Source organism: Neovison vison, chromosome 11 (assembly GCF_020171115.1).
Source record: "Neovison vison isolate M4711 chromosome 11, ASM_NN_V1, whole genome shotgun sequence".
NCBI classification, from domain to species: domain Eukaryota; kingdom Metazoa; phylum Chordata; class Mammalia; order Carnivora; family Mustelidae; genus Neogale; species Neogale vison.
The window spans coordinates 89673209-89699161 of record NC_058101.1 but is presented as its reverse complement, the minus strand read 5'-3'; the positions used below and the strand labels follow the sequence as shown (position 1 = coordinate 89699161).

The 25953-nt window shown below is 37.2% G+C and overlaps 1 protein-coding gene and 1 non-coding gene across 5 annotated transcripts in view; one reads left to right on the top strand and one right to left on the bottom strand.

Moving 5' to 3' along the window:
- PRDM5 (PR/SET domain 5) overlaps positions 1 to 25953 on the bottom strand; it is a 218565-nt gene that overhangs the window by 100945 nt on the left and 91667 nt on the right. For all 4 annotated transcript variants that reach the window (XM_044224094.1, XM_044224091.1, XM_044224092.1 and 1 more), the window contains 5 exons: positions 11951 to 12125; positions 9497 to 9671; positions 7993 to 8085; positions 7603 to 7724; positions 3871 to 3950 (listed from right to left, as the gene is read on the bottom strand). In XM_044224094.1, the coding sequence (XP_044080029.1) occupies positions 3871 to 3950; positions 7603 to 7724; positions 7993 to 8085; positions 9497 to 9671; positions 11951 to 12125 (645 nt within the window). The remainder of the gene's footprint in view (positions 1 to 3870; positions 3951 to 7602; positions 7725 to 7992; positions 8086 to 9496; positions 9672 to 11950; positions 12126 to 25953) is intronic.
- LOC122890748 lies at positions 2503 to 2606 on the top strand. The gene has a single exon (XR_006381175.1). It is a non-coding gene; the product is annotated as a U6 spliceosomal RNA (small nuclear RNA).

Sequence of the window (25953 nt, the reverse complement as noted above, 5' to 3'; positions counted from 1 at the left end):
AGAAGTAGGGCCCCTGCAGAGAAGTCAAGGCAGAGGACCATGAACTGGCACAGCAGTGAGTCACGAGGGGAGGCTTGGGTTGCATTCTAGTGACTGGCTCCCTTGATCTAAGTGGCCATGGAAGAGCTCAAGACAGAGAGAGTAAAAAAAAAAAAAAAAAAAGGATAAGGCAGGGAAACAAAAGCTAGGGGAAAGTTAACAGATCCCAGGTCTACAGTCTGTACCTTAATTCTGTGCTCAATCACACGGCAGGTCTGAGACTGCCTACCCACCCCCTGCTCCTGTCAGCCCTGACTCTTGGTGAGTCAGTTACCTCATCTGGGAAGAGCAGAGAAAAGGTAGATAAACAAGGCACAGGCAGAACGATGTCATTCCACTGGAGTCTTACATCCCCACTTACATACAGTGCCACCTCATCTCAGTCAGTGAATATATGGAGTTCTAGGATTCCTCAGAAAACAATGTGGGCTCTGCACAAGTACTCAGAAAGCAAGAACTATGCAGTAGAGAAAAAAAACTTTCAGGCAGAACCATTTTAAAGACAGCCTCTTCAATCATCAAAGACCCTCACCATAGCTTTGGTTGAACAACAATATTTAAGGAGCAATGATATTATGGGTAATGTCTATTTAAAGACAGTATGAAGAGATTCTTATGCTTAAACTCTTTGTTTCTGTAAGATGTGCCTTTTATAATAACAACATACCCTTAAAAAAGATGATGTGCCTTCTAAACCACACATAAATGAAAATATATTTATTTTCATTTTAATATGAAATTCATATTAATAACTAAATTTTTTAAATTATTCATCCATATATAAAATGTTAACTGTTAAATAAAATACTGCAGCATAGTACCCATACTTGTTCACTTCTTAACTCTAGTGGCTCCTGAAATGAAGTATTTTTAAAGGTTCAATTGAACTGATTTTCCATAATCACAAAATAGAATTTTCGCTGTACAGGAAAGCATTTTTGTATTGACTATCTTACTTACAGTGGAAAATTCAGGTTGAAGCTATGTTTAAAAATCCCCAAAAAGCTGAATAAAATAATCAGATTTCAAGTGAAAACGACAAGTAATAACACTATTTATTTATGCCTAATGCTAAATAAAGCACAATTTTCAAAATCTCCAGCTTACTAATTGATATGGTGGCTAATAATTTACAATCTGAAGTCCCTAGTTAGATAATTTTCAAGAAGGATCATAATATGTCTAACTGTAACACAGGATAGTATACAGAAATTAAGGTACCAGTCTGGATTATGATGTAATTTGGCATATTCATAAAGCACCCTCTACTGGCAAGGGAAAATACTGCAACCAAACTCTATTAGACATTCAACATAGCAGCTGTTAAGAGTCAAAAATGGTAGTCAGTAAAAGCTGCCTGTGGATTCTGAAAGGCTAAGTTAAAGGAGCCATGCTAGAATGAAGTGCCCCATTCACCTAGTAAGTTAATAGCATTTTGCAGAGATAACTTGGGTGCTGTGTTCTACTGAGATGCCTAAATTATAACCATAACCGCTATTTCTGCTTCTGTACCTTCGCTTGCTAAACCATGAGGAGATGGAAAATTACCAGCAAACTTTCTATAGGCACTCTGTAACCACACAACCCCCGCCCAGAATCAAACCTAGCAAAGTGGCCGCTCCCAGACCCCCACCCGGCTCTGGGCCAAGAGATAACAGCCATCTGGCGCCAGAGAAACCCCCACCCAGAATTGGACATGACAAAGTGACTGCTCCCGGACCCCCCACCCAGCTTTGGGTACAGGAGATAATAACCATCTAGCACCCCTGGCTTGACAGGGAGACCCCGGCCAATCCTGAGGTGACACATACCCTAGCGGTGCCAACCAAGCAGTTTGAAGAATAACAGTCCTTTGACCTAACCAAGAATCTGTTCCCAGCCCTTTTGCCGCTCTGTAGCGCGGCAGTCATATTATGGAGTTGCTGTTTGATTTTCCCGCAGTATGTAGTGCTTGTTACGAGATACTATGATGTATGCTAAATCCTTGCCTCCCCTAAAATAGTGTATAAAAAGTGTTGTGATCCTGAGCTCAGGACCTCTTAGCGTCACTGGCAACGAGTGCGCAGAGGTCCGGGTTCGAACTCGTAATAAACAACCCTTGCTGTTTGGCTTTGACTCTGGACTCTAGTGGTCGTCTTTGGGGGGTCTCAAAATTTGGGCACAACACTACCACCACCAGGTAGTATTTAGATCTGCCAAAATATTCCTTGGGGAAAAGATTCTTATATTATGAAAAAAATAAATGGAAAGTAGAACATTTTTCAGAAATATGCCCTACAACCAACTTTGCTGAAACATTCTATTGGGAAAAATCTTTAATTTGGCAAAATATCTTACACTTCAACTTCTTAAGATTTAAAAAGACCGGAAATACGTGTAAGTACAAAGATATTTAGAAAATATCTATTCAATTGGATTTAATCTTTTTGTCGCAGACCAGGTTCTTCTTCAGAAGCCATGCCAGTGAAGTGAGCAGTACAAGTACTAAAACTGGAATGATACAGTGAAGATAAGCATGGTCCATGCACAAGAATTATGTACAAATTCTTCAAGTGTTCTATAATTTTTAAACAATCCCATAAGAAAACCATTTGGAAAGTGAAAAGAAAAAAAAGTTTCATGGTACTCAGAGAAAAAAAAAAGTTCCAAGTCACATTTAATAAAAGAGAGAACAGAGACCCCATGTACATGAAGTGTTAGGGACAGAAGAAGATGACACCCACTGTCCTCAGTCTCAGTCCACTGCTTGTTCCATTATTTCTCCCTGAGGATCACAACCACCCAACATATAAAATATAACCTCAGACATCTTTTCCATCTAACTATCTCACGTGTTTGTAGATTAATCCATGGCACATGGTTAGAGCTATCAGATTGAGTATCATATGAACTTTAATGTCTGTCAGATTACTTTGGAATATAGCAATATACAAATAAAAAGATAAATTAATTTTGTAAACCACAAGAAAAGTAAAATTTTATATTCACTAGTACCATCTCTTCTCTTCTTTGATATTAAATCACTAAAAGAAAATATTATATGTTCTTAGATATTCTGACAAAACAATATGTGAAATTATTAAAAAAAATTTGTTATTACAATATAAGACAATATGACAGAGCATGAATTTTTCTAGACTTTGCTATAATAAAAACAAAAATTGCAATTCTACTTTAGTTCTATTCTATTGTAAATTCTATTAATGAAGGCTACTGTTGTTAGGGTTAATAACTACAGTGTATTTTTCTGGTTAAATTTCCACATAAAAAGAGTAACTTAGTAAGTTTTATGCTTATTACAAAATGTATTAAATTTATTTTCTGCAAATATAACCATTCACTCCTGGTAACAACCCTTTGACATACTTGTACATTATTTTTAGTTCTTCAAAACAATGGAGCTCTTGTTTTTGTTTTGCCAGATTTAACCATAATATGCATCCATTTAAACAGCTAAGTGTTATTACGGTGCATATTATAAATGCACAAAACTATATGTTTTCATCAATTATATGGTATTTCCTGAGCAAACAGCAACTGACAAAGCTTGAAACCAGGATGAGGTGTTTCAGTGACAGGCTCAACTAGATGTCACACTTTGCACTGGAGAAATATTTCTACTAATTCTGAGTGATAACTCAAAATTTATTTTTGCAAGAGCTTACTTTTCTGCATTATTGGCCTTACATTTTAGAATATGTTAGTATATAAATTAATGACAAATCTCTGTCTCTATAAGTATAAAAAATCAACTAAAAATTTTCATGGCAGACACTATAAATGACTAAAAGATCTTATATTCTGATGAGCATTAATCTTTATCTTACTGACCTTTCTATGTTCCTGCAGGCTTGATGCCGAAGAACACTTTTTATTGCACACTGAACATATGAGCTTTTTCTTAGGATCTCCTAAAATGAAAATAAAATGCCGTCATAATTTAAATGAGAAAATTAGAAGAAGCCTCAGATACAATGTTTCTAGGTGATACATAATTTCTAAACAGGTATTTCATCTTAACTTAGAATTTTAAAACTTTCAGTGTTATAGTTACATCCATTAAACTGCATTTTAAACCCTTTCTTTTTAAATCTGAAAAATATTCAGCATGATATACCACTTTCTACATAAATTAGTCTTTCACCTTTCCATAAACTAATGTAAAATTTTTAAAAGCACACTTACATGGAAAATTGTACTTGAAATTAATCACATGTGTTTATAAAAAAAACTTATGGGATTTATTAACTCATAAGTTGATTTTGCTACTTGCTTTAAATTTTAACAGAATATTTCATTTAATCACATGGATTTCTTAAGATGGAATTCATAGATTATTCTTTCCAGAACTAGATTCCTGCAAAATCTATGAATATATACTTTCTCATATTAATATTAAAAACCAGAAAATAAAATCAAGTACAATAAAACATTATACTGGCATTCATATTAATATACAAATCAAAACAAGCCCAATTTTGTCTTCCTACACAGTGATTATAGTAGTTCATTTCATATTTCAAATTTCACAGTGGTTATAGGATTGAAGACTCAATAAAACATTTTTTCAAATATGATGTAATAATAGTACCATCTGCACTACCACAAATAACTGCAGTGGGTTTTTTTAATGTGTAATTAATGAATTTCAAATATACAAAAAGTAAAAAATAATATGAGGAACTACCATGTATCCATCACCTGGCCCTAGCAATGACAAATCCGAGGCTATTCCTGCCTCAACCGCAACTCCATCTCCTCCCCCATTTATCTATTATGTTGGAAAAAAAAAAATTTTTTTAAAGTTTTACAGAATGATTTTATCATCCGACTATGTTTATGAAAGAAAAACACTTTTAGAAAAAGAAAAATATGAATTTTGGTCTTATTCTTCAAGTTACTTATTTCAAAAATAATAGCACTATTTTTAGCATGCTGAATATTATAGCCAAGAAAATTTTTCTTAGTGATTGACAAGTAATTTGGCTACTGAGGGAGAAAATTCTCACAAACAAAATCAGTATTCTCTGTACATATAGACTGAATACATGAAGGTCGACTGAGAAAGAATATTCCTTCTTTTCCAGCTCCTACTAGCTGGCATTTCCCTCCTTCAATCCATAATCTTTTATTGCTCTATCTTATCCCTCAAACCAGCTGCCCCTTGAGACTAGATCCTATCCTTTCCAAATAGGTAGGTCAGAGGCTGAGGGAGAGAAGAGAAAAAGAAGTGAGACACCCCCAACCATACCTCTTACTTTACTTTCATCTTCCTGCCACTGTCCCTCCAGCTATCACAGGCAGTATACTGTACCCTCATCCCTACCCTGCAACCTTTCCTTTCCTCCTCATGTCTTCTATTCTTCATCCTAGGACTAAAATCCCAGTTCTTTTGAGAAAAAAAAAAAAATTTAAAGCTTATGACAATTTGTCTGAGAGTACAGACAAATGTTATCTCCCATAAATACAAAACCTCTTGGTTTTAGTATCCACAGAACCTAAACAGAAGAAAATAATGGAAGTGGGTTAAGGAAGTCCAGCCTTTCTATGTTTCCTCTGTTTCCTCTTGGGTAACTTGAAGGTCCTCACCACTCTACCAGCTTCCCTAGGTTGAAGGACAAGAGCATCTACCAAACCATAACTACATTTTATACTATTTTAGTTTTGCTATATTCAGGTAAGTCTGATTTCTGAGTTTCAGATTTAACTTTCAAAAACATTCAGGAACACATTATTTATGATGGTAGAAAATGTATGAGAAATTAATACAACCGTACTGAATACATAGTCATCTAAGTACTGTGAGTTTCAGTACAATATGGGTTAGGTATTCTGCCAGGCGTTCTACAATCATGTGTGTGAACACTGCTTTGCTTTGCTATTCTGAATGTGGAATATTCTTCCTCCAAATGTTTGTGTATCACACCAAAGAAAGGGGAGAAGCAAAAGAGGGGCTAGGAATGAGAGACCTGTTATGTATTGATCCCAACAAAAGGTACATATAGTAACCTCTGATTAATAATAGTACATTCCATATTTTGTATGTTTCCACAACATAGAAATATAAAAAAATTCCTCTTATAAATTATTTCCTACAAAGTCAACATGAATTTCCAGAATCAATAATATTATAATATTCAAGGCCAATTACAAGAAGCCTCAAAAAAAGTATGCTTATAGCACAGCCTGAAGACCACATGCCCAATGACAAGAATGCAAGTTTCCAGAGTTTCAGTATGCATCTGGTTTTTTACTTAGTTCAGCAAAGTTAACTTTAAAAATGACATGAAAGATTTGTTATAATACATTGCAGACAAGGATGGAGAAAATTAAGAACAGCATTTTAAACATAACAGCTTAAAAAAAAAAACTACGAAGACAGGTCTATCAAAAAGTTATGCCTGCCTTTTGTAAGCACAGGGAAGGCCCAAGTATAATGAATTCAGGAAAATGCCATCTTCCCTAAATCACCCGTATATTCTTCAAAAGGAAAAAAAGAAGTCAGAACACGGTAAAGTCCTACTGAAAGCATCCTGAAGCTGTATTTTGCAAGCCATCCTTTCTACCGCTTAGAACTTCCATACAGAGCTCAGACGTAGTACGAGGCCCACCCAGGGATGCCAAGTGGGAGCCAGCAGTCACACTCACAGTCGCTTCTATATAACTTTAACATTAAAGGAGATACTTTTTGGACAATGAACATAGGATATGGAGGCTGAGTACTGATTATCCTGTTCTCACGCATGTGAGAATAAACAAGATAGGAGAAGAGAAATCCACTTTCCCCATATCCAGAAAGACATCTTTCCACACATTTCCAGAAGCCAAGGGCAAATGTAAACACATGAGAAAAGCGTAAGTATAGGCGGATATGAGGAGTTCCACGAAGGTCGGCCTCCTTTAAGGAAAAGACACAGAGGAAGTGAAAAGTTAACTCTGACAATACAGCCATCTGTTCAACTCGGCACCATGGATTTGGTCCCTGAGCCAAAATACATTTACCATGTGCTAAACAGATACAATCTAAGTGACAGTCAACTATTGTCTTTGTTTTATTGTTTAGCTGCCCATTAGAAGGCATTCAAATAGTATCTACCTTATTAATTCAAATACATTCAATTCCCATGTCAAAATGCAGTAATTTTCTCCAATACAGAAGAAATATAAATTTAAAAAATGGAATTTTACTGTAAAAATATTAAGGCATGAGAGCATTACGCAATAGTTTTAAAAAATGTTTCCGTAAAGAGAAATTTTGTATTTTACCTGTAAATTGTCACAATATTAATTCTTAATACACCTCCCTACCAAGCTCCAGTAGGTTCTAGCTTAGGTTTCCAGCTATGATTACTTTAGACATAGGAAAAATGACAAATACTGCCGAAATGAACTTGAACAAGAAACAGTGTTCAGTGAAAGAAAAAAGTCTCCTGCCAGAGCTCCACATCTGTGTGAGTCCGATGGAAAAGCAAGCTCTCTCCTTGAGAGCAAGAATTAAAAACAGATCACTGCAGCCCAGGGAGAGAAGGCCCCTTTAAGAACGACCCTGCAGGGACTTCTCACCAGCATGGACATTTTCCTGGTGTCTTCGGAGAGCATCCCGGCTCTTCAGCCTCTTCCCACAGCTGTCGGCCTTGCACACAAACCGGGCATCTCCCCGGCAGGTCTCCTGGTGCTGCTCAAAACTGCAAGACAACCAGGCAAGGGGAAAAGGGAGAAGAGATGGTGAGGCCATACTTAACTAATTCTTACATCATGGCCAAGCTTTTGCAACGCGAGCTCTCCAGCAGAGTTTCTGGGTCATTTCACGCACTACCTGGGCAGGTAAAAAGGAAACACTTAAAATCCCACTGCAGCCTCGTGATACTAAGTCACAACAAAGCATGGAAAGTATGCATGCTAAAAATGACCCACAATTAAGTAACAGCCATCTGAGAACTCAAGACACAAAACCTTGATGCTGAACTGAAGGAAGAACTGCAGACGGAGCACTGAAAGCTTCGTGAAGAATCCTTCAGACTGCTTCTCGCCGGGCACTGAAGAACACTGACGGAAGACAGAAAAAAAAAAAAAAAGAAACAAACAAATAAATAAATAAAAACTGGAAATGTAAGACAAAAACTTAAGAAAACCTCTCTACTTTAACAAGTCATATTTGTGATCTCTGTTTCCATTCTGTCTTTTGCCCTGTAAAATTTTGATCAGTACCTCATTTAACTGTAAGAACCAGCTCAGCAAAAATAAATTTGGTATAGATTCAATAAAAGCTGACCGAACTGCAGGTTTTTTTGCTGTTTTTGTTTTGTTTTGTTTTTTTAAGATTTTATTTATTTGACAGAGAACACAAGTAGGCAGAGAGGCAGGCAGAGAGAAAGAGGAGGAGAAGCAGGCTCCCCACTGAGCAAAGAGCCCGATGCAGGGTTTGATCCCAGGACCCTGAGATCATGACCTGAGCCAAAGGCAGAGGCTTTTAACCCACTGAGCCACCCAGGTACCCCCAGATTACAGTTTTAAAGTCTATTCACTAAAAAGTATATAGCTCATGCTTTTTTTTTTTTTTCCAAAAGCCTACAACAGAATTTCCAAATGTTTAATCTATTGCTATTATAAAAGTTCTTTTAAGTTTTGAGCAGAAATTCTTCATCACAAATTTCATAAGCAACATGGATGCATATAATATGTGAAAATTATCTTAATAGAAAATATAGCACGCTTCAGAATTTTACTTCAATGAATAAAAAAATGAAATAGTATGTCTCTATTACAGATTTCTTGCTCATATACAAAGTGACATTCTTAAAATAAAAATACATGTATCTACCTCTCACTTTTAATGAGTGTAAAATATTTAAGTAAAAAGACAATATGCTATTAATATAAAGTCAAAATAATAAAGGATGCAAAGCAATGTGTGGAATCATTTAATGGATCTTAATGTCATATCCTATACCTATTCATCTTTAAATTGTTCCTCTTAAGTTGTCATGAAATAAACAGTGCTTCTTTTCCAAAATGTCCATTTCCTTGAAACTCTGAACTCTCTCCATTTCTTAAACTTTTCTTTTACTGATTTCTAAGAAGATCAAACGTAGACAACTAAAACTTGATCTGTAACCTCAGAGCACTAAATTATGCATAACTGAATTTCAGCTTAGTAAGCCAATGAGCTTGATATTTAATGGCAAAAAATTAAATGGACAAGGACTTATTAGCATAAATAATGCTCATTCATTGAAGTTCATAGTCAGAATGTTTCAAAATCAACATACTATACTAAAATAAGTTAATGACAATGACAACATAGAATGTTTACTATCTTCCTCCCTCCCTCTTTCTCACACGCACACACACACACACAAACACACGCACATGCACAAGTTAGAAACTGTAAAACAAATCAAATGGAATAGTTAAAGAAGTATTAGCTTATAATTTTGATATTCTTTGCTATACGCACTGTCTTTGCAAAGCCTGCTTAACTGGGAATTTCTTCCCACAGTTCTTGCACTTAAATTCTTTCTCCTCGGTAGGTTTCTGGTGCAATGTCTGAAGATGCTCAGCAAGAATTTCCTCACTGGTAAAACTCGAGTCACACTGGGGACAAGCATAGTCCTCTTTATGGCCAAGGCAATCTGTACATTGACAAGGAAACAGATTTATAAGACAAAAATTAAGAGCCAAGAATTGCTCAATTTTAGCTTCATTTTAAAATCAAAATTGTGTTTAACAGTATCAGAATAATAAATGCTTATCTCTATGAGTATTAAAAATATTGTCCACGAAAAATAATAGGAAGTGTTACTAGAGAGAAATACATTATCATTTAATTCCTTTCTCTTGTTCCAGCAAATTAATACAAAATCAAAATCAATTGTTAATTTACCCTATAATGTTCACTTTTCACATCAAAGAGATTTTACAAATGTTAAATGAGAAAGCAAAAACTTTCCATGAGACAGGTCATCTTGAGTTCACTGAGCGCACAAGGAGAAAAAAATCCAACCAAGGCAAACTACGTGGAATCACCAAGGGGAATCTCACATACATGTGAAAAAGACCAAGGTCATAAAAACAGCACTCACTATGGTAGGTATAGTGAGGCTCCACTGCGTCTCTGGCTTGTCAGTCCCTATGAACTGTCACAGATCCGCCCAAATTTCTCAAAGTACATTATTTACATTACAGATTTTTTTCTTGTATTAAAATTTTATTAAATAAAATGAGATTTAGAAAATTTAGAAAATGTGAAGAAAATAAAAATGACCAAGAATCCTGTAAGGAAGAGAAAACCACTTAATAAATTCTCAAGTCTGATTTGTCTTTTGTCCATTCATACCTTCCACACAGTCTGATAAATTACATTTATGATCATACTTTTTATGCAATTTCGTCTGTTGCTCTTTTTTTTCCATTCAACATTTTCTCAATTAAAAAAAATAGTATACCGTATTATTTAACTAAACTCTCCATGGTTTGACATTTGAGTGGATTATTTGTTTCTTATGTGTTGTGGGTTTGTTGTTCTATGTTCTGGGTTTTTACTGGGAGAGTTGCTTTTATTAATAAAAACTAATTTCTAAAATAAAAATAGCAATAATATTAATAATGTAATTACCTGATTCATACTTTTTAAGTCTCTTTAAGTTTCTGTTGATTATTTTTACAAAAGTAATGGAATTTGGTATTTGTTAACTGACGAAAAATCAGGATGATAATAAATAAGCAGGAGACTCATTTTTAAGCTAAAATAGTGTACATAATAATAACATGCCCAGGGAGTGTGACATTAAAAAAGTATATACTAAAAGTACATCATAGGGAATAGTCAGTAATATTGTAATTCACATAAATAAATAAATACCCCTCAAAAAGATAACATAGAATAATCAGAAATAGTCACCCAAAGTCTGAAATGCAAAACTGCAAAATGCATATTTGAAAGATAGAACAGAAAGCCTGTCCTCATCTTCCCCTTAAATAATCCACCTAAAATAAAAAAACACAAGCAGAGGCTGGCAATGCTGGGAATCCTTATGCTTTCTCAGCCAGTAACATACAGTTCGAATAGGAAATTCATATGAAAGACATTATGACCATGGTGACTAAAGAAACTAGTGTCACTTCTGAAATGGCTTTGCTAAACAAAATGGAAAAATACCCTCTGGTAAATTTCAGCCCATTACAAAATGTGAATACCTATAACATCATTCACATTTCTTTCAAACCCCAGCAGGAGTAAAACACAACATAACAGAAACAAGTTCCAATAATAATTGATTATTCCCCAGCAGATGGCAAACAAGCGACATCCCTGGATTGCGGGCCTGATCAAAGCAGGTCAGACCTACAATCCAAACACAGTTTCTGGTTACCCAGCTGAAGCTACCTAACAGTTCTACAGGCTTCTACAGTCAGAACAGAAAGAGATTTCCAGAAGCTCCAGATTCTCCAAGGATCTCTAACAAGAGGGAGGCCAAGGAATAATCCCAGAGGGTCCATTTAGCAGTGCCCTCTGGACACCTCTGCACTCGCCCTTCCCTATATGCAGATGAGAACACAACGTCTCTAAGAGTTAGTGACTTACTCAGTTACAAGACTGATTAGTGGCAGATTCAGGGCTGGAATACAAAATTCCTCATTGCTCACCACCCCAGATGTACCAGGGAGAGCAGTGAGAGCCAGGAGCTGGCACTGACCTTAGCAGTCCTATAGGGTACATCTATCACCCAGGCCCGCCATTCTCCTCCTGCTGGAAGAAAGATGGGCTTACAGCCGGATATCCTCTGAGAATCGTTCTAACCACAACTATTTTGACAACACCCTATGATAATGCAACTATAATCCACCCACAGTTCAAACCGTATTTCTCCTACAACTTCCATTCTCTCAGATCACCAGTTAGAGGCAATACCTTTTCTGCCAGCTGTTGATTGTCCTTTAGAATTTTTAACTTCCCCTTCTTTGATCATTGTCATAATTTGCTGTTCTTCCTCATCGGCCTCCATGTCACTGTCCAGGTAGCCGATCAGCAGCTCTGTATCTGTTTCTATATCCTCAATTGCCAAATAGAAAATGTTTTCTCCTTCCTGAGACAAAATTAAAAAATATGCTGTTGTATGACAAATAATTTTTAAAATGTTGATCCACTCATTTGTTTCTAATATTAATGAAGAAATCATTTTAAGATACATTGAGTACCATTGCCCGTTTTTTATATCTCCAACTGATTTAGATACTGAAAAAGGAAACTGACAACATTCAGTCACCTGGCAAATAAAATACAAATATATATTACTGATAGTGACATTTATATATAGCAAATGAAAGTCTATTTATATTTCTAAAAGTGAATTTCACATTGTTAATTTGCCTAATGCAGTAACACCTTGTGGAGGTCCGTAAATGCAGTAAGAAGAAATTTGTTAAGTAATGGCGTCATTTCTGCGCCTAGACAACAAAGTGCTATCAATGACCTAATTATGATTAATATTAAATCCAAAACTGGAAGGAAAAAAATTACAATTTATAATATAAGCCAGAGGAACAGCAAATGAACCCTAAAAGAATTTCCAAAAAACCTAGACCAGAAACAGAAAAAAGACGAGGCACCTGAGAGGTTCAAAGAATTGACTAAATCATCCTATGTACCTAAATTCCACTGAAATGACAGGAGAGCAGAAAAGAAAGGAAATTCTAATATTAATACATCAATTTTTTTTTTCAAAATTCTAGAAGATTAGAAATCAGGGTTGAAATGATAGGTAACTACTCAGAAGAAATTTCAACCCATAACAGACACAAGAAAAATGTTACAAAGAACCTACTTCCCAAGGAAACCCCAGAGAAACTTCACACTTGGAATGAACTGGTACAAAAAGCCCCTCTGGGCCTTCGGCCAATCACCAGGGAGGCCAGAACTGGGGCTGCTTAGCTCGCTGTCCCCAGGAGAAACACCCAGAATTGCTGTCTTTTACATAGTTGAGGATTTGTTCTGGGAGGGCTCCTAGTTTGGCTGCTGAGGATAAAGAGAAGCAAAGCATAGCCTGAATTTATTGAACCTTGGTGGTAGGCAAGGGGAGGGAAGGACAAGGACAATAAGCTCCACCAAAGAGTGAAATTCAATAACGGAGAGAACAAAGAACAAAGCCTTCCCTCTGTTGTCATTATCACCACTCTTGTTAAGGAGGAAGAGACAAGAGGAGGAAAAAGAGGTAAGGTGAATGGGAGAAGGAAGAGGAGAGGGAGAAGAACGTTTAAGACATGTATGTGTGTGTGTATGTATTTTTACATAAGCAGAACCCTCATGAAAAGTCGGGAAAAATACGCATAAAACTGTTACATGGTTATCGTTTGGAGGCTGGGAGGAAAAGTAGTCTATATTCAATACTGTTTTACATTTTTTTCTTTTGGTTTTTATAATGAAAAGAACCTTCATAATTTTTAAAACAATATATCTTAGAAAATTCCATGCAAGAAATGGAAATGATGATCATATTCATCATTTCTGGTCAAGAAAGACTTGATGCAAAAGTTCGAGTTATTGAACAAATCTAACCATCAGCTACAGTTAATTAAAAGATGTTTCTATAATATTTAGCGCATCCTTGGAAGTTTTTTTAATTTCAAACCTGCAGAAACTATAAAAAAGTTATTTCTAATTAAGAACACAATTAACTTCTATACAATTGTTACTCTTTGTGCAACAAAAATAAATGAAAAACAACGGAGACACTCAACAAAAGAGAGGTCTCTTTTTAAATTAACTCAGAAGTGGCAATTTCCAGAGTTTGGAAACCACTTGCCAAGAGTTACCCAAAGCAACAAATGAAGATTTCAGAATACAATCATAAATTTTAATGCTTATCTGATCAACAGACAAGAAATTTAATTGAACCATCTCTCCAGAATATTAATCACCAATTTCATGATGGCCTGAATAGCACCAAGACAACGTTTTTTAATTTTAAAACATGGTAACATTCACTTAAACTGCAATCATAAGACACAGCATGCCTATTTAGGAACTCCATAATTTTAAAAAATTAATATACCAGTTAAAACCTCAATTTAATAAAAGTAATAGCATTATAGCCACCAAGGGCCAACTACATGTCTTGTCTGTATGCCAAGATATGGTACAAAGAGGTATTACATTACAGGTATTATCATTACAGGTATTATTCCAATCTATTTATTTTATAGAAATATAGATACCTTTCTATGTATAATTCCTACCACTACCCAGTCCAAGAATCTCTTCCTTTCATTTGCTACCATAATAATTTTAAGAAGTATCCTCTTAGATGGCTTCCTTCCATACACTTCACTAATTTAATTGCATAACAACTCTTCATTAATATTGTTCTCCTTCTTCAAAAGTTTCCATTGCCAGAACCTGCCAGATTCCTAATCACTGGAGCTCTCTTGAGCTCTTAGGGCATATTCCTCACCTGTAGGCTCACCCCCAAGCCCAATTCCATGTCCATTGGCAAGAAGGATTTAAAAGGTGTTGACCCAAAGTCCTGGGACTCAGCATCAACTCCCTGTTGTCATTATCCTGGCTCTGACCTTGCGTTTCAGCTTTGGTGACTATTCTAATATTCAGATCCTGAAATTTACTTCTTATAGCCATCATTTCTGGTCATTGGGTTTGTGGCTTATTCCCCTCAACATAGATCCCTCCATAAGAAAATCACTCCTTACATTTACATGTTAAGGTTTAGCACCTTTCTGGACTCTGCTTGGGGTCTGGGGTCCTGCTTATGGTTCCTGTTATGGGTTCCTGGTGATTTTGCTGAAAATGCTTGAGCTGGGGGCACCAGGATGGCTCAGTCGGTTGAGAGTCAGACTCTTGGCTTCCACTCAGGTCACAATCTGAGGTCTGAGATTGAGCCCCCAGGTAGGGCTTTACACTCAGTGCAAAGTCTGCTTGTCCCTTTCCCTCCTCCTCTGCTCCTCCCCCTGCTCATGCTCTCTCTCTCAAATAAATACATAAAATCTTTTTAAAAATGCTTTGGCTGAAAGAAGGCTGTTCAACATGATGATCTGTTCAAAAGCAAATATTCCTTTAAAAAAAAATTATTTAATTTAGAGGGAGACAGAGAGTGTGTGTGTGAGCACAAGTAGGGGGAGGAACAGGAGTAGAGGGGGAGAGAACCTTCAAACAGAATCTACACTGAGTTCACAGCCCCACAGGATGGGAACCCAATCTCACAACCTGAGATTACGACGTGAGCCAAACCAAGAGTCCCACACTTCACGAATTGAGCCACTCAGGGACCCCAAAAGCAAATATTCCTCAGCCAGTGGTTTTCATTGTGTTGGTAATCAGGATACAACAGAGTGAGTGGTGTTACAATTGTTTTCCATCTCCTGCATTATTGCCCATTATTTTGAATTTGTTTCATTTTGCTTTATTTTTGTATATCATTTTCAGCTAATTATTTGTATTGCAAGCTGCTTGTAGCATCAAAAAGCTGTAGTAGCCTAAATGTCCAACAACAGAAGTTGGAATAAATTAAATACCTAGCAATTGGTTTTAAAATTTACCAAATGTAATTTTGATGGGGAAAAAAATATATATGTCGTGTGTGTGTGTGTGTGTGTGTGTATACACATACATACAATGTGTCCCCACAAAGAAAAAGATATAAACAAACATATTAATGGAGCTTATCTCTAAGTAGGGATAATTTTAAGTATTTTGCAGAATCCTGGTAGTCCATACGTTACAGTGTTTCTAGAATTAACAGGTGTTACAATAAATAATAAACAGACCCGGGTCTTGATACCCTGAAGTTGTACCTCATAGGGACTAAACAGCACAGGCTTTGGGCTGGCCAGGGTTCAAAGTCTCAAACCACCAGTTTCTTCATTTGCAAGACGAAGAAAATTATCAACGCTTATCTCACAGGCTGGTTGGTTGTAAGAATTAAAATCGGGTAAGGTGCTTGGCATATAATAAGCATTCATGAATGGCAGCTCTGCTATTATTATTATTATTATTGTTTCATCATGATATAAAACTTGAAAGACAGTAGTTAAAAGAGTCCTTTTTTTCAAATAAAGTTGCTCATTTTTCACATAAAGTTGCTATGACAATGCTGCTTTTGACTAACTTTCATTTGGCCAAATTGCTCTCAGCCAAAATATAATTCAATTCCACTGACTGCCTACGAGAGCTCTGAATTACTTTGGATTTCTGGTTGTCACGCTCTGTTCTCTTGTTAACACACTAATGCGTCACTCTGGTTTGGACCTTCGATCCCAGTCACCCGTCTGAACTGTTCCTAACGTGACCAGCCATCTGCTTTGCTTGCAACTGAGGGGTTTCCCAGGACATGGGGCTTTCACAGTTAAAACTGAAAAAGGACTGGGCAAACCAGGACAGTTGGTCACCCTAACTACACCCATCATATTCTCCAAAACCACATTCTGAACTCTACTTAAGATTTCCTACCAATTTGGGTGGCCTGGGTGGCGCAGTTGATTGGACGACTGCCTTCGGCTCAGGGCGTGATCCTGGAGTCCCGGGATCGAGTCCCACATCAGGCTCCCAGCTCCATGGGGAGTCTGCTTCACTCTCTGACCTTCTCCTCGCTCATGCTCTCTCTGTCTCTCTCTCTCAAATAAATAAATAAATAATCTAAAAAAAAAAAAAAAAAAAAGATTTCCTACCAATTATATTGACTGGGCCCATTCCCCGATCTCCAACCGAGGGTTTTCAACATACAGAACGAGTCGTATCTCCAAATATGGCTCCAAAGTCTTATCAAATAGACTCCCATCGTCTGAACCCACTTTGTCCTCTCATCTTCAACTATCCTGCAAACGAAACCGCATCCTATTCTTTAGACCAGCTGGCATACTTCCTCTCAGAAAACACTGGCCTCATTCCTGCTTAGTACAATTGCAAAAACCCCACTTGGCCTCCCTGCTACAACTCCTTAGCATCGTCTGAGGCACAGACCATTTTTGTCCTTCTCCATGAAACCTTCTCTAATCTACTAAATGCACGTAGATTCCAGGGGTTTTCTCTATACGAAATGCTTTAACGTTATTGGGCATTTATTTCTCTGGGCTTCGTCATTTAATTCATATGATCAGGAAATTCTAATATGTGTTGATCTTATCTTCCCAAAGATAATTTCCTCAAGGCAGCAAATAAGAATTACCATGTGTCGCCCACAGTGTAAGCTGTACTCATAACAGTTGCTCAACATTTTACAAATAATGAAAAGTACAAAAGAATACTAAAAGGCTTGTGTCTATGGAAGAAAAGCACTTATTAGTAAAATGTTTGCAGATACTTTCTTTTATGTGCCTTTGGTGATAGGCTATTAAAATAAACCAGATCACAGATAGTGGTGACTTGGGAGGATGATGGCAGACAAATAACGGAGATGGTGAGAAGTATTAAGTATGATCTGAAGAGAAAGCAGATGCTATTTCCTGACAGAATATACATGCAGTATGAGAGTAGAAGGGTCAAAGATGAGTCCTCAGTGTTACAGTTTTCCCTCAAGCATTCACAGATGTTACTCTATTTAATAACAATTCTTCTTAAGGTCCAAAACAAAACACCAACTTTAGATTTTTGTTTTGAATCTGTATCTTCTCTGTAGATGTAAATATATTTTCACATGGTCCTTCACTCAGGTGCCCAAGAATATAACCCAATTCAACCATTTTTTTAAAGATTGTATTTATTTATTTGAGACACAGAGAAAGAAGGAGAGAGAGAGAGAGAACAACCTGGAGGAGGGGCAAAGGGAGAGGGGAAGCCAGGCTCCCCGCTAAGCAGAGAGCCCGATGCAGGGCTCAATCCCAGGACCCTGGGATCGTGACCTGAGCTGAAGGCAGACGTTTAACTGACTGAGCCACCCAAGCATCCCCAGTGCAGCCATTTTTAAAGTTAATTACTGTTCTTCAACAAATCTGCAAAGTAAGAGTGGTTCATCATCCCCAATTGAAAAAAAATATTTTAGGTCATAAACTACTTTCAAAGCTCTTCCTTTGAACAGAGACAATCCACTCAGATAAGTAAAGTATAGGAGAACATTATCTGTTTCTCTGAATGATACTGAAAAAAATAATGGTGGCTTATAAACAGAGTCATCATTTTGGTAACATCATATATGGAACTCAAATTTAGAGACAAACTTACACACACAAGAGATTCTCTGGATACCTTCATCGTCAGAGTATTTTAAACAAACTTAGGTAATGAAGATTAAATAAATCCAGAAAAAAGGTAGTAACCTGGCCAGGATGATTCAACAGAAAAGCTGGAGATGGTGCTGTGTGGTAGAGCTGTTACAGAGAATTCTCTTGAGGCAGGTGCTCCACCAAAATCCTAATGCACCAAAACAACCATTTCTGAATTCATAAAGTAGAGAAGGGCAGCCATATAAATACTGTTCTAGTCCACTGTCATGTAGTCTGAATGAGTAACTGTATGGATATGGTCCTAAAAACAAATACTATCATCAATGTCATTATCTCTTTCCATACTAGTAACCTACTCTTAACCCACTGGGTGTCTTAGCACACCGCCTGGGAAATTCCATCACAGGAATGAGCCCAGGGGTGATGAAATCAGCCTCTATGCCAGAGTAAAAACTCAGATCTAGAGAGGAACATGAGGAGGCTTTAGGGCTTTAGAATCAGACTACAAACTGACACAACTCTGTCACTTTCTGCCTATGTAGGCATCCTTCCTTATCCCTATGGGCCTCAACTGCCTCATCCATAAAGTAGAAAAAATACAATTTATTTATGCCTTGGATCTTACTGTTAATTTCTGGTAAGTGGCTAAGAACACATAAAAGAAATAATACCTCACACCAGTAAAGCACTTTGCAGTTTTCTAAAGATTTCAGTTACTTTATTTCATCAGATTTTCACAGTAACCTTGTAAGATACAGATGGAAATGTCAAGTGAATTTCCTAGGACATTGGACAAAGAGATTCTACTTTAGAATCATATAAACTAACTTAGGATTCTAGTACACGACTTATTAGCAATGTATCCTTAGGAAAGTTATCTTAACTTCATTTCATTACCTTATCTACAAAATGGGAACAATAGCACCTACCTAAAAGATTAAAAAATAAGGAGTTTATAAAGGAAGCGTGATAGACAGTAGGCACCTAAGAGATGGTCAGCATCAGGGTCCATCTCCCAGAAGAACTCCTCCAACCAGTGCACATTTTACAAATGGGAAAGTTGAGGCTCATAGATGATAAATGAATTGCAAAGCTCACACTTAGTAAATTCTAGAGCCAGTCTAGAACTAGAACAGTGAGAACTGGCATGATGAGGTCAGGAGTGAAATAGAATTAGTTAATCATTACAGCTACAATTTCAATTCTACTGGATAAAATATTTCCTAACGGAGCCTAAAATAACCCAATGCATTTAAGGGCTAAAGGGAATTTGTCTTCACATAATTTTTTTTTTTTAATTTTTGCTGCTTACTTTTCAATGACTCACAAAATAATTTCCTTTTTTAGGAAAAGATCAGACACTTATTATTTACTATGTTGCCTCAATCTCATGCACAGGAAAAACTAATATCCTATTATGTAGATCTGATATTAACATACTCTTAAAATAGCCACGTATATGCCATATACAAAGTAAGAACCCTTAATTAGGAGTCAAGATGGTTCTTCTGACTTTGGCTTTCCCACTTGGGCCCTTTCACCTTGGGCGAGTCTCTTACCATCTTTGCAACTCTTACTTCATCTGTAAAAGGATGAAGAGCTAGATTCAATCACAAGTGAAATAACTTCTTTTTGAAGTACTAGTTAACAAAGCTAAAGAGAGAAACATGCATACAGAATGATGTGATCATTGCTGTTCCTCTCAGATTTCACCCTGTGAAGAGGAATGCTGGTATGGAATGACGAGTGGAAAGCTGGGTACACAACCTTGTAAGACTGGGGCAGGGGGCTTCTCTGAAATTACACAGAATAAGGAAAGCCACCAATTAATAAGATTTTCTCAAAGTGACTGCTTCTGTATTGTGGCAGTAGCTAGAACCAAATAAACTCACAATGCCTTCCAGTCTAATTCTTTCTGATTCTATCAATATCACAAAGCATTTACTCCTGGATATACAGGTGTACCTACTTTTCAAATTTCCTATCTCCTCCCAATACCCAAAATCTCAAAAACCTCAGCTTTCTTTGACAATTTGCCCACTGTCCCTTCTCAAGTACCATGCCCCACTAGGAAAGACTTCATGAGAACCCATGCATTTGAGGTTCAGTTCTGTTATTTCAAAACAGCAAAAGTAAATGACTCTTGTTTTGCAAGGAAATGTCATCCCCACTGTGTGCAAATAAATAAAACTCTAGAAGAGGCCAAGCGTGATTCTGTGTTCCAGCTGCGCCTGTCTGTGACTTAACTTGGTTTCTGTTTACTTGTTGGCAGACTGTTGTGTACATGTGGATGATGTAAGAAAAAATCATGATTGTGAAACTGGCGAAGACACAATTCATTGTATTAAAAAGGTAGTAAGTAGTGAGAATTCAGATTCTCCAGCCAAAATGACTAAAGACTAATCAACACAATAGGAAATCAACTTCAAAATTCTAGAAATTACAAACTGAAACTCTACCAGCATGGATGAAAAGAAAAGTTTGGACTCCAACCCAATTACCGATAGAAGCAGGAGACAAGTGACAAAGGTGGAGAAAACAAAATGTAATGAAAGAGGAAGAATTCCTATTCCTCTCACTTAATTCTTCTTTACAAAAACTCTAATTCAGTCTCCACTTGTGTAGCAGTATCATTTCGGCAGAGCTCAATGTACAAAGCTGAAAAATATCAGTAAAAATTCATTTCCACAGTAAATTTCACAAAACATATTAATACTCATGTAACAATAAAACGAAAAACCTTTAAAATAAGGTTTAACTGTAATAGACCATCGCATTCTTATTTATTCACTCGCATCCCGGGAGGCGGACTGTACCAAGTGGCCATGTAGCTCAGAGTCTTGCAGTGGTGTCTGTGGGAGGTGGGTACTGGATCAGACTTGACCATGTGACTCCTATCGACCCATGAAACGTGACTGGAAGCAAGGTGAGCCATGTCCAAGAGAAAGCTATAAGAGAGTCATCACGTTTGGGTAACTGCTCTTTCCCTTCCTCCAGGAAAACGCATGTCTCTGGTAAGGGCTGTTCCTCTAGAAACAAGTGAAACCGAACATTGGAAAAAGTCACAGCCTCCAATAGCCTGCACTTGTGTGGACAAGAACTAAATCTTTGTTGCTATAAACCACTAGGACTTCAAGGTTACGTGTTAGAGCAGTCTTCTTGGCAAAAGTTGACTGATACAATGACCTCAACAAAATAATATCTTTTTAAATTATTTTCTTGGTGAGTAAGAAGAACATGTCTTGAAATCAAGGCAAATTACATGCAGCAGGAAAATGACAAGTATATTTTAAAGAGTGAACTGTGTAAAGTAATTTAATTTCATGTTTATGGTGCATTAATCAGGTCCTATAAAAAATGAAGTTTTAAACAAATATAAATGAAATGGTCCCCCTTCTTTTTTTAAAAGATATATTTATTTATTTCAGAGAGAGAAAGAGAACAAGCACATGGAAAGGCAGAGGGAGAAGAGCGGAAACAGACTCCCCGCTGAGTGCAGAGTCCTACACAGGCTCAGTCCCATGTCCCACGAGATCATGACCAGAGCTGATCAGGTGTCAGATGCTTGACCCACTGGGCCACCGAGGAGCTGCTCAAATGGTCTCTTTTCTAATCACAGCTCATAATCAGCCACAAAGCAAAGAAACTGTTTAATATGATTCCCAGGAATGAGATACTATATTAGGCAAAAAACTAAGTCCATAAATAAAAAACAACAATCACTAATCACTAACATATATGCTCTCTTTCTCTGAGGGGCTCAAGCAAAGATAGTTATCTTTGAAGCATCTTACAGAACAAATCTGACATCATGGAGGAAAAAGTGAACAGAAAAGACCAAAAGAATAAAAAGAAAATTTTGCTACATAAAAAACACATAATTTGATCCTGGGAAATGGAGGTTCTTCACAGAAAAAAACCTGTAACTCAGCTATTTTATTTAGATATAAGTTTTCAATATTGATAGACCAAGACACTTTAAAATAAGATTATGCTACAGGGAACCGAGTGGCTATTTTATACACAAACAATTAAAGAACATATCGTGTTTGCATAGTATATTTGCTCTATTTTACATCAGAATCTCTTTTAACTGACCTCCACCTAACACATCCCCAGATTTACCCAACACTCGCATCAAATCTGCCAAACGATGCCCCAAGTCTTCTCAGCGAGCAGCCTGCTCTGTGCTTTGCCCACACACCTCTGCCCTCACCACTTGACTTGTGTGCTTGCATCCCAAGAGTCTGTTGTGTTTGTTCCCACAGGTTTATGTCACTTGTACAAGCTATTTAATTAGTAACTTAACTAAATGTTACATAAACCAAAGACATGAGTAAGAAAAATGCAATTGTTTCTAAGAAAATCAGTTGTGCATTTTGAAAAGACTCAATGTACGGCTGTAAAAACAAAACAAAACAAAAAACTGTCAAGATACAGAAGGCAAAGCAAATCTAAAAGATGGGGGAAAATCATAAATCTGGACTGCACTCAGGTTGCTTTACAAGAAAGAGGATTTAGGGGGCACCTGGGTGGCTCAGTGGGTTGGGCCGCTGCCTTCGGCTCGGGTCATGGTCTCGCGTCCCGGGGTCGAGTCCCACATCGGGCTCTCTGCTCCGCGGGGAGCCTGCTTCCTCCTCTCTCTCTCTGCCTGCCTCTCTGCCTACTTGTGATCTCTCTCTGTCAAATGAATAAATAAAATCTTTGAAAAAAAAAAAAAGAAAGAGGATTTACTCATACTATAAAAATAGCAAAACAATACTTTAAGGGGTAGTTATGAAAAAAATTATGATAGCAAACACTAGTGAGAAAACCTATACTCAGAATCAAGATGGCTTTGGTCATAAATCAAAAAAAAATTAGGGACATCTGGGTGGCTCAGTTGGTTAAGCAGCTGCCTTCGGCTCAGGTCATGATCCCAGTGTCCTGGGATCGAGTCCCACATCGGGTTCCTTGCTCTGCAGGGAGCCTGCTTCTCCCTCTGACTCTGTCTGCCTCTCTGTCTGCCTGTGCTCGCTCTCACTCTCTCTGACAAATAAATAAATAAAATCTTTAAAAAAAAAAATTAAAGAATCAATGCATACTTATAAAACTTAAAATAAAATGGTTGAAATATCAATTCTATGATCCCTAACTAGCATAAACTTTTTCTATTACCTGACCAAGTATTGGTCCATATCATATCAGAAAAGAGAATTTCAACCAAATTATCATATAACCAAGTCTGGACAAAAGTTCCCCACACATGCCTCCCTAACCATCTATGCTGTCCCTATCAAAGTGTTTACCATCCTGATCTGTATTTATTTAGCTCTATCCCTTAACTGAGCTAAAGGTTCCATGCGGGAAGAGATTATAACCTCAAATTATATATAAATTATCATTCCCAAAATATTTATTATTCTAAATGGGATCAGAATTAGCTAAACACAGGTCTCTCCTTCCCCAAAGATCGCTGGTTCCCTGTGGGCAGGCCCTACATCATATTCACCTACGTAAAAATATCAGAACCTGACTCAACACCTTGCTCATTGAGACGATCCACAAAGGATCCACTGAACTGAACTAAGTAAGAGAAAAATAACTGTCCTTTCCTTTTGAATTTATAAGACCATAAAGGCAAGGGTGTCATTCAGGAAAGTGGAAGTTGCTACAAAAAGCGTTGGGGGATCAACTTCCCCTTCCCAATTAATTCTTAAGAATTCAAAATTTAGCCAACAATTGAGAGTGTTTTAACTAACCGGAAATAAGAGAACAGATTAGACAAGCAGATGTGCTTCCTGGAAAGAGAACCAGAATCAGGCCAAGCACACTCCACTCAACATACTCAAAGTCAACTCAAAAACCTAGGAGAGAAGCTGAATGTCCATTCAACACATCTATTGCTGCACATAATGCACATAGGACTGCAGATACCCACACTCACAAGAATGCCCAAGCCAGTTCCTACTCTGTAGAACTTTACATGCTCCTGGTGGAAAAGGAATAGAAACTGGTTAAATTACCACAAAGCAAAAAGGGCCCAAGACAGTTGTAAAGAGAGGAGCAGCTCTGCAATTTTTAGAGGCAGTTCCACAACAGCATTTCAAATTCACTCTGAACCCTGTAAACTGGGCAAGTTTTGGACAAGATAAGATCGAGGGGGAATGGGTCTATTAAAATAGGGAAAACGATGGGGCACCTGGGTGGCTCAGTGGGTTAAGCCTCTGCCTTTGGCTCTGCCTTTGGTCCTGGGATCAAGCCCCACGTCGGGCTCTCTGCTCAGCGGGGAGCCTGCTTCTCCCTCTCTCTCTGCCTGCCTCTCTGTCTACTTGTGATCTCTCTCTCTCTGTCAAATAAGTAAATAAAATCTTTAAAAAAAAAAACAAAACATAGGGAAAACGATGTTGGCAAAGTCACAGCATTGCGAAGGGTGGTTTAGGTGATGGCAAGCAACAAACCTAGCTATAACCCTAGGTATTGCAGAAAAGTTGCAGACAAGTCCACTGAAAAGGTAGCTTTGATGTGTGGAGTGACCAAGAAGTCAAGCACAGATGGAACGTGCCCTGTGAATTGCAACATTTGAAGAAAATTATAAGGCAACCACCTCATACTAGTGAGACAGGAAAAAAAAAAAAAAAGTGGAAAAGTAGAAACCTAGAAGAAATTTTGTTCATCCAATCAATATGACTGTATATTTTATATATCAACTTGACTAGAACACAGGGTGTCCAGATATTTGGCCAAACATTATTCTGGGTATATCTGTGAGAGTATTTTCAGATGAGATTAACATGAGAATTCACTGACTGAAAACAGAAGCTTGCCCTCCCCAACATGGGTGGGCCTCATCCAATCAGTTGAAGTCCAACGGAACGAAAGATTGACTTTCCCCTGAGTAAAAGACAATTCCTCCTGCCTGACTTCCTCCAACTGGGATATTAGCTCTCTCCTGCCTTTGGACCTGAGCTGAAACATGGGTTGTGTCTCAAGCTTGAGGGTCTTCCAATTTAAACCACAGCCTCTATTCTCCTGGCTCTTTGGCCTTCAGACTCAGGCTATTACATCGGCCCCACTTGGTATCTAGCTGGCTGGCTCACCCTGCAGATCTTGGGACTTGTCAGTCTCCATAATCATGTGAGCCAATTCTTACAATAAGTCCCTTTACACACATATCCATTGATTCTGTTATTCTGGGGAACCCTGATGAATACAATCAAACTTGAAATTTAAGATGTCTATTACATTGCTACAATACAATCTATATGATAAAAAACTAAAGTACATTTGATATAACTTCTAGTCAAAGAAAACGTATCAACATCAACTAGATAAAAATGTTAACATTTAATAACCTACAGATAATTTCAGAGCAATAATCTTTCAATATCAATAGTTTTTAATTCTACTTCTTTTCATTTTAATGAAGATAGAAGTACTTCTAATAGAGATAAGTAACTCATTTGAGGAAAAAAAAAAAAAAAAAAAGAATTGAGCCTGTATGTGCCAAGAGCTATGCTGGGACAAAGTATACCACAGGGAAATAAACCCCACACAGCACTCACCCTCAGAGCTTATAGACTAAGTGTATGCCATTAATCAACCACCATCTTGTATGCCATTAATCAACCACAAAAGAAATCAAAGAAATGGAAAATAACCTGATGAATCCAAAGATAGTGAGAACATGGTGCTTCTAGAGTAAATAATGGAGAGAGCTGATCTCAACCAGAGTTCAAGGATGGTTTCCTGGCAATATGATGACTT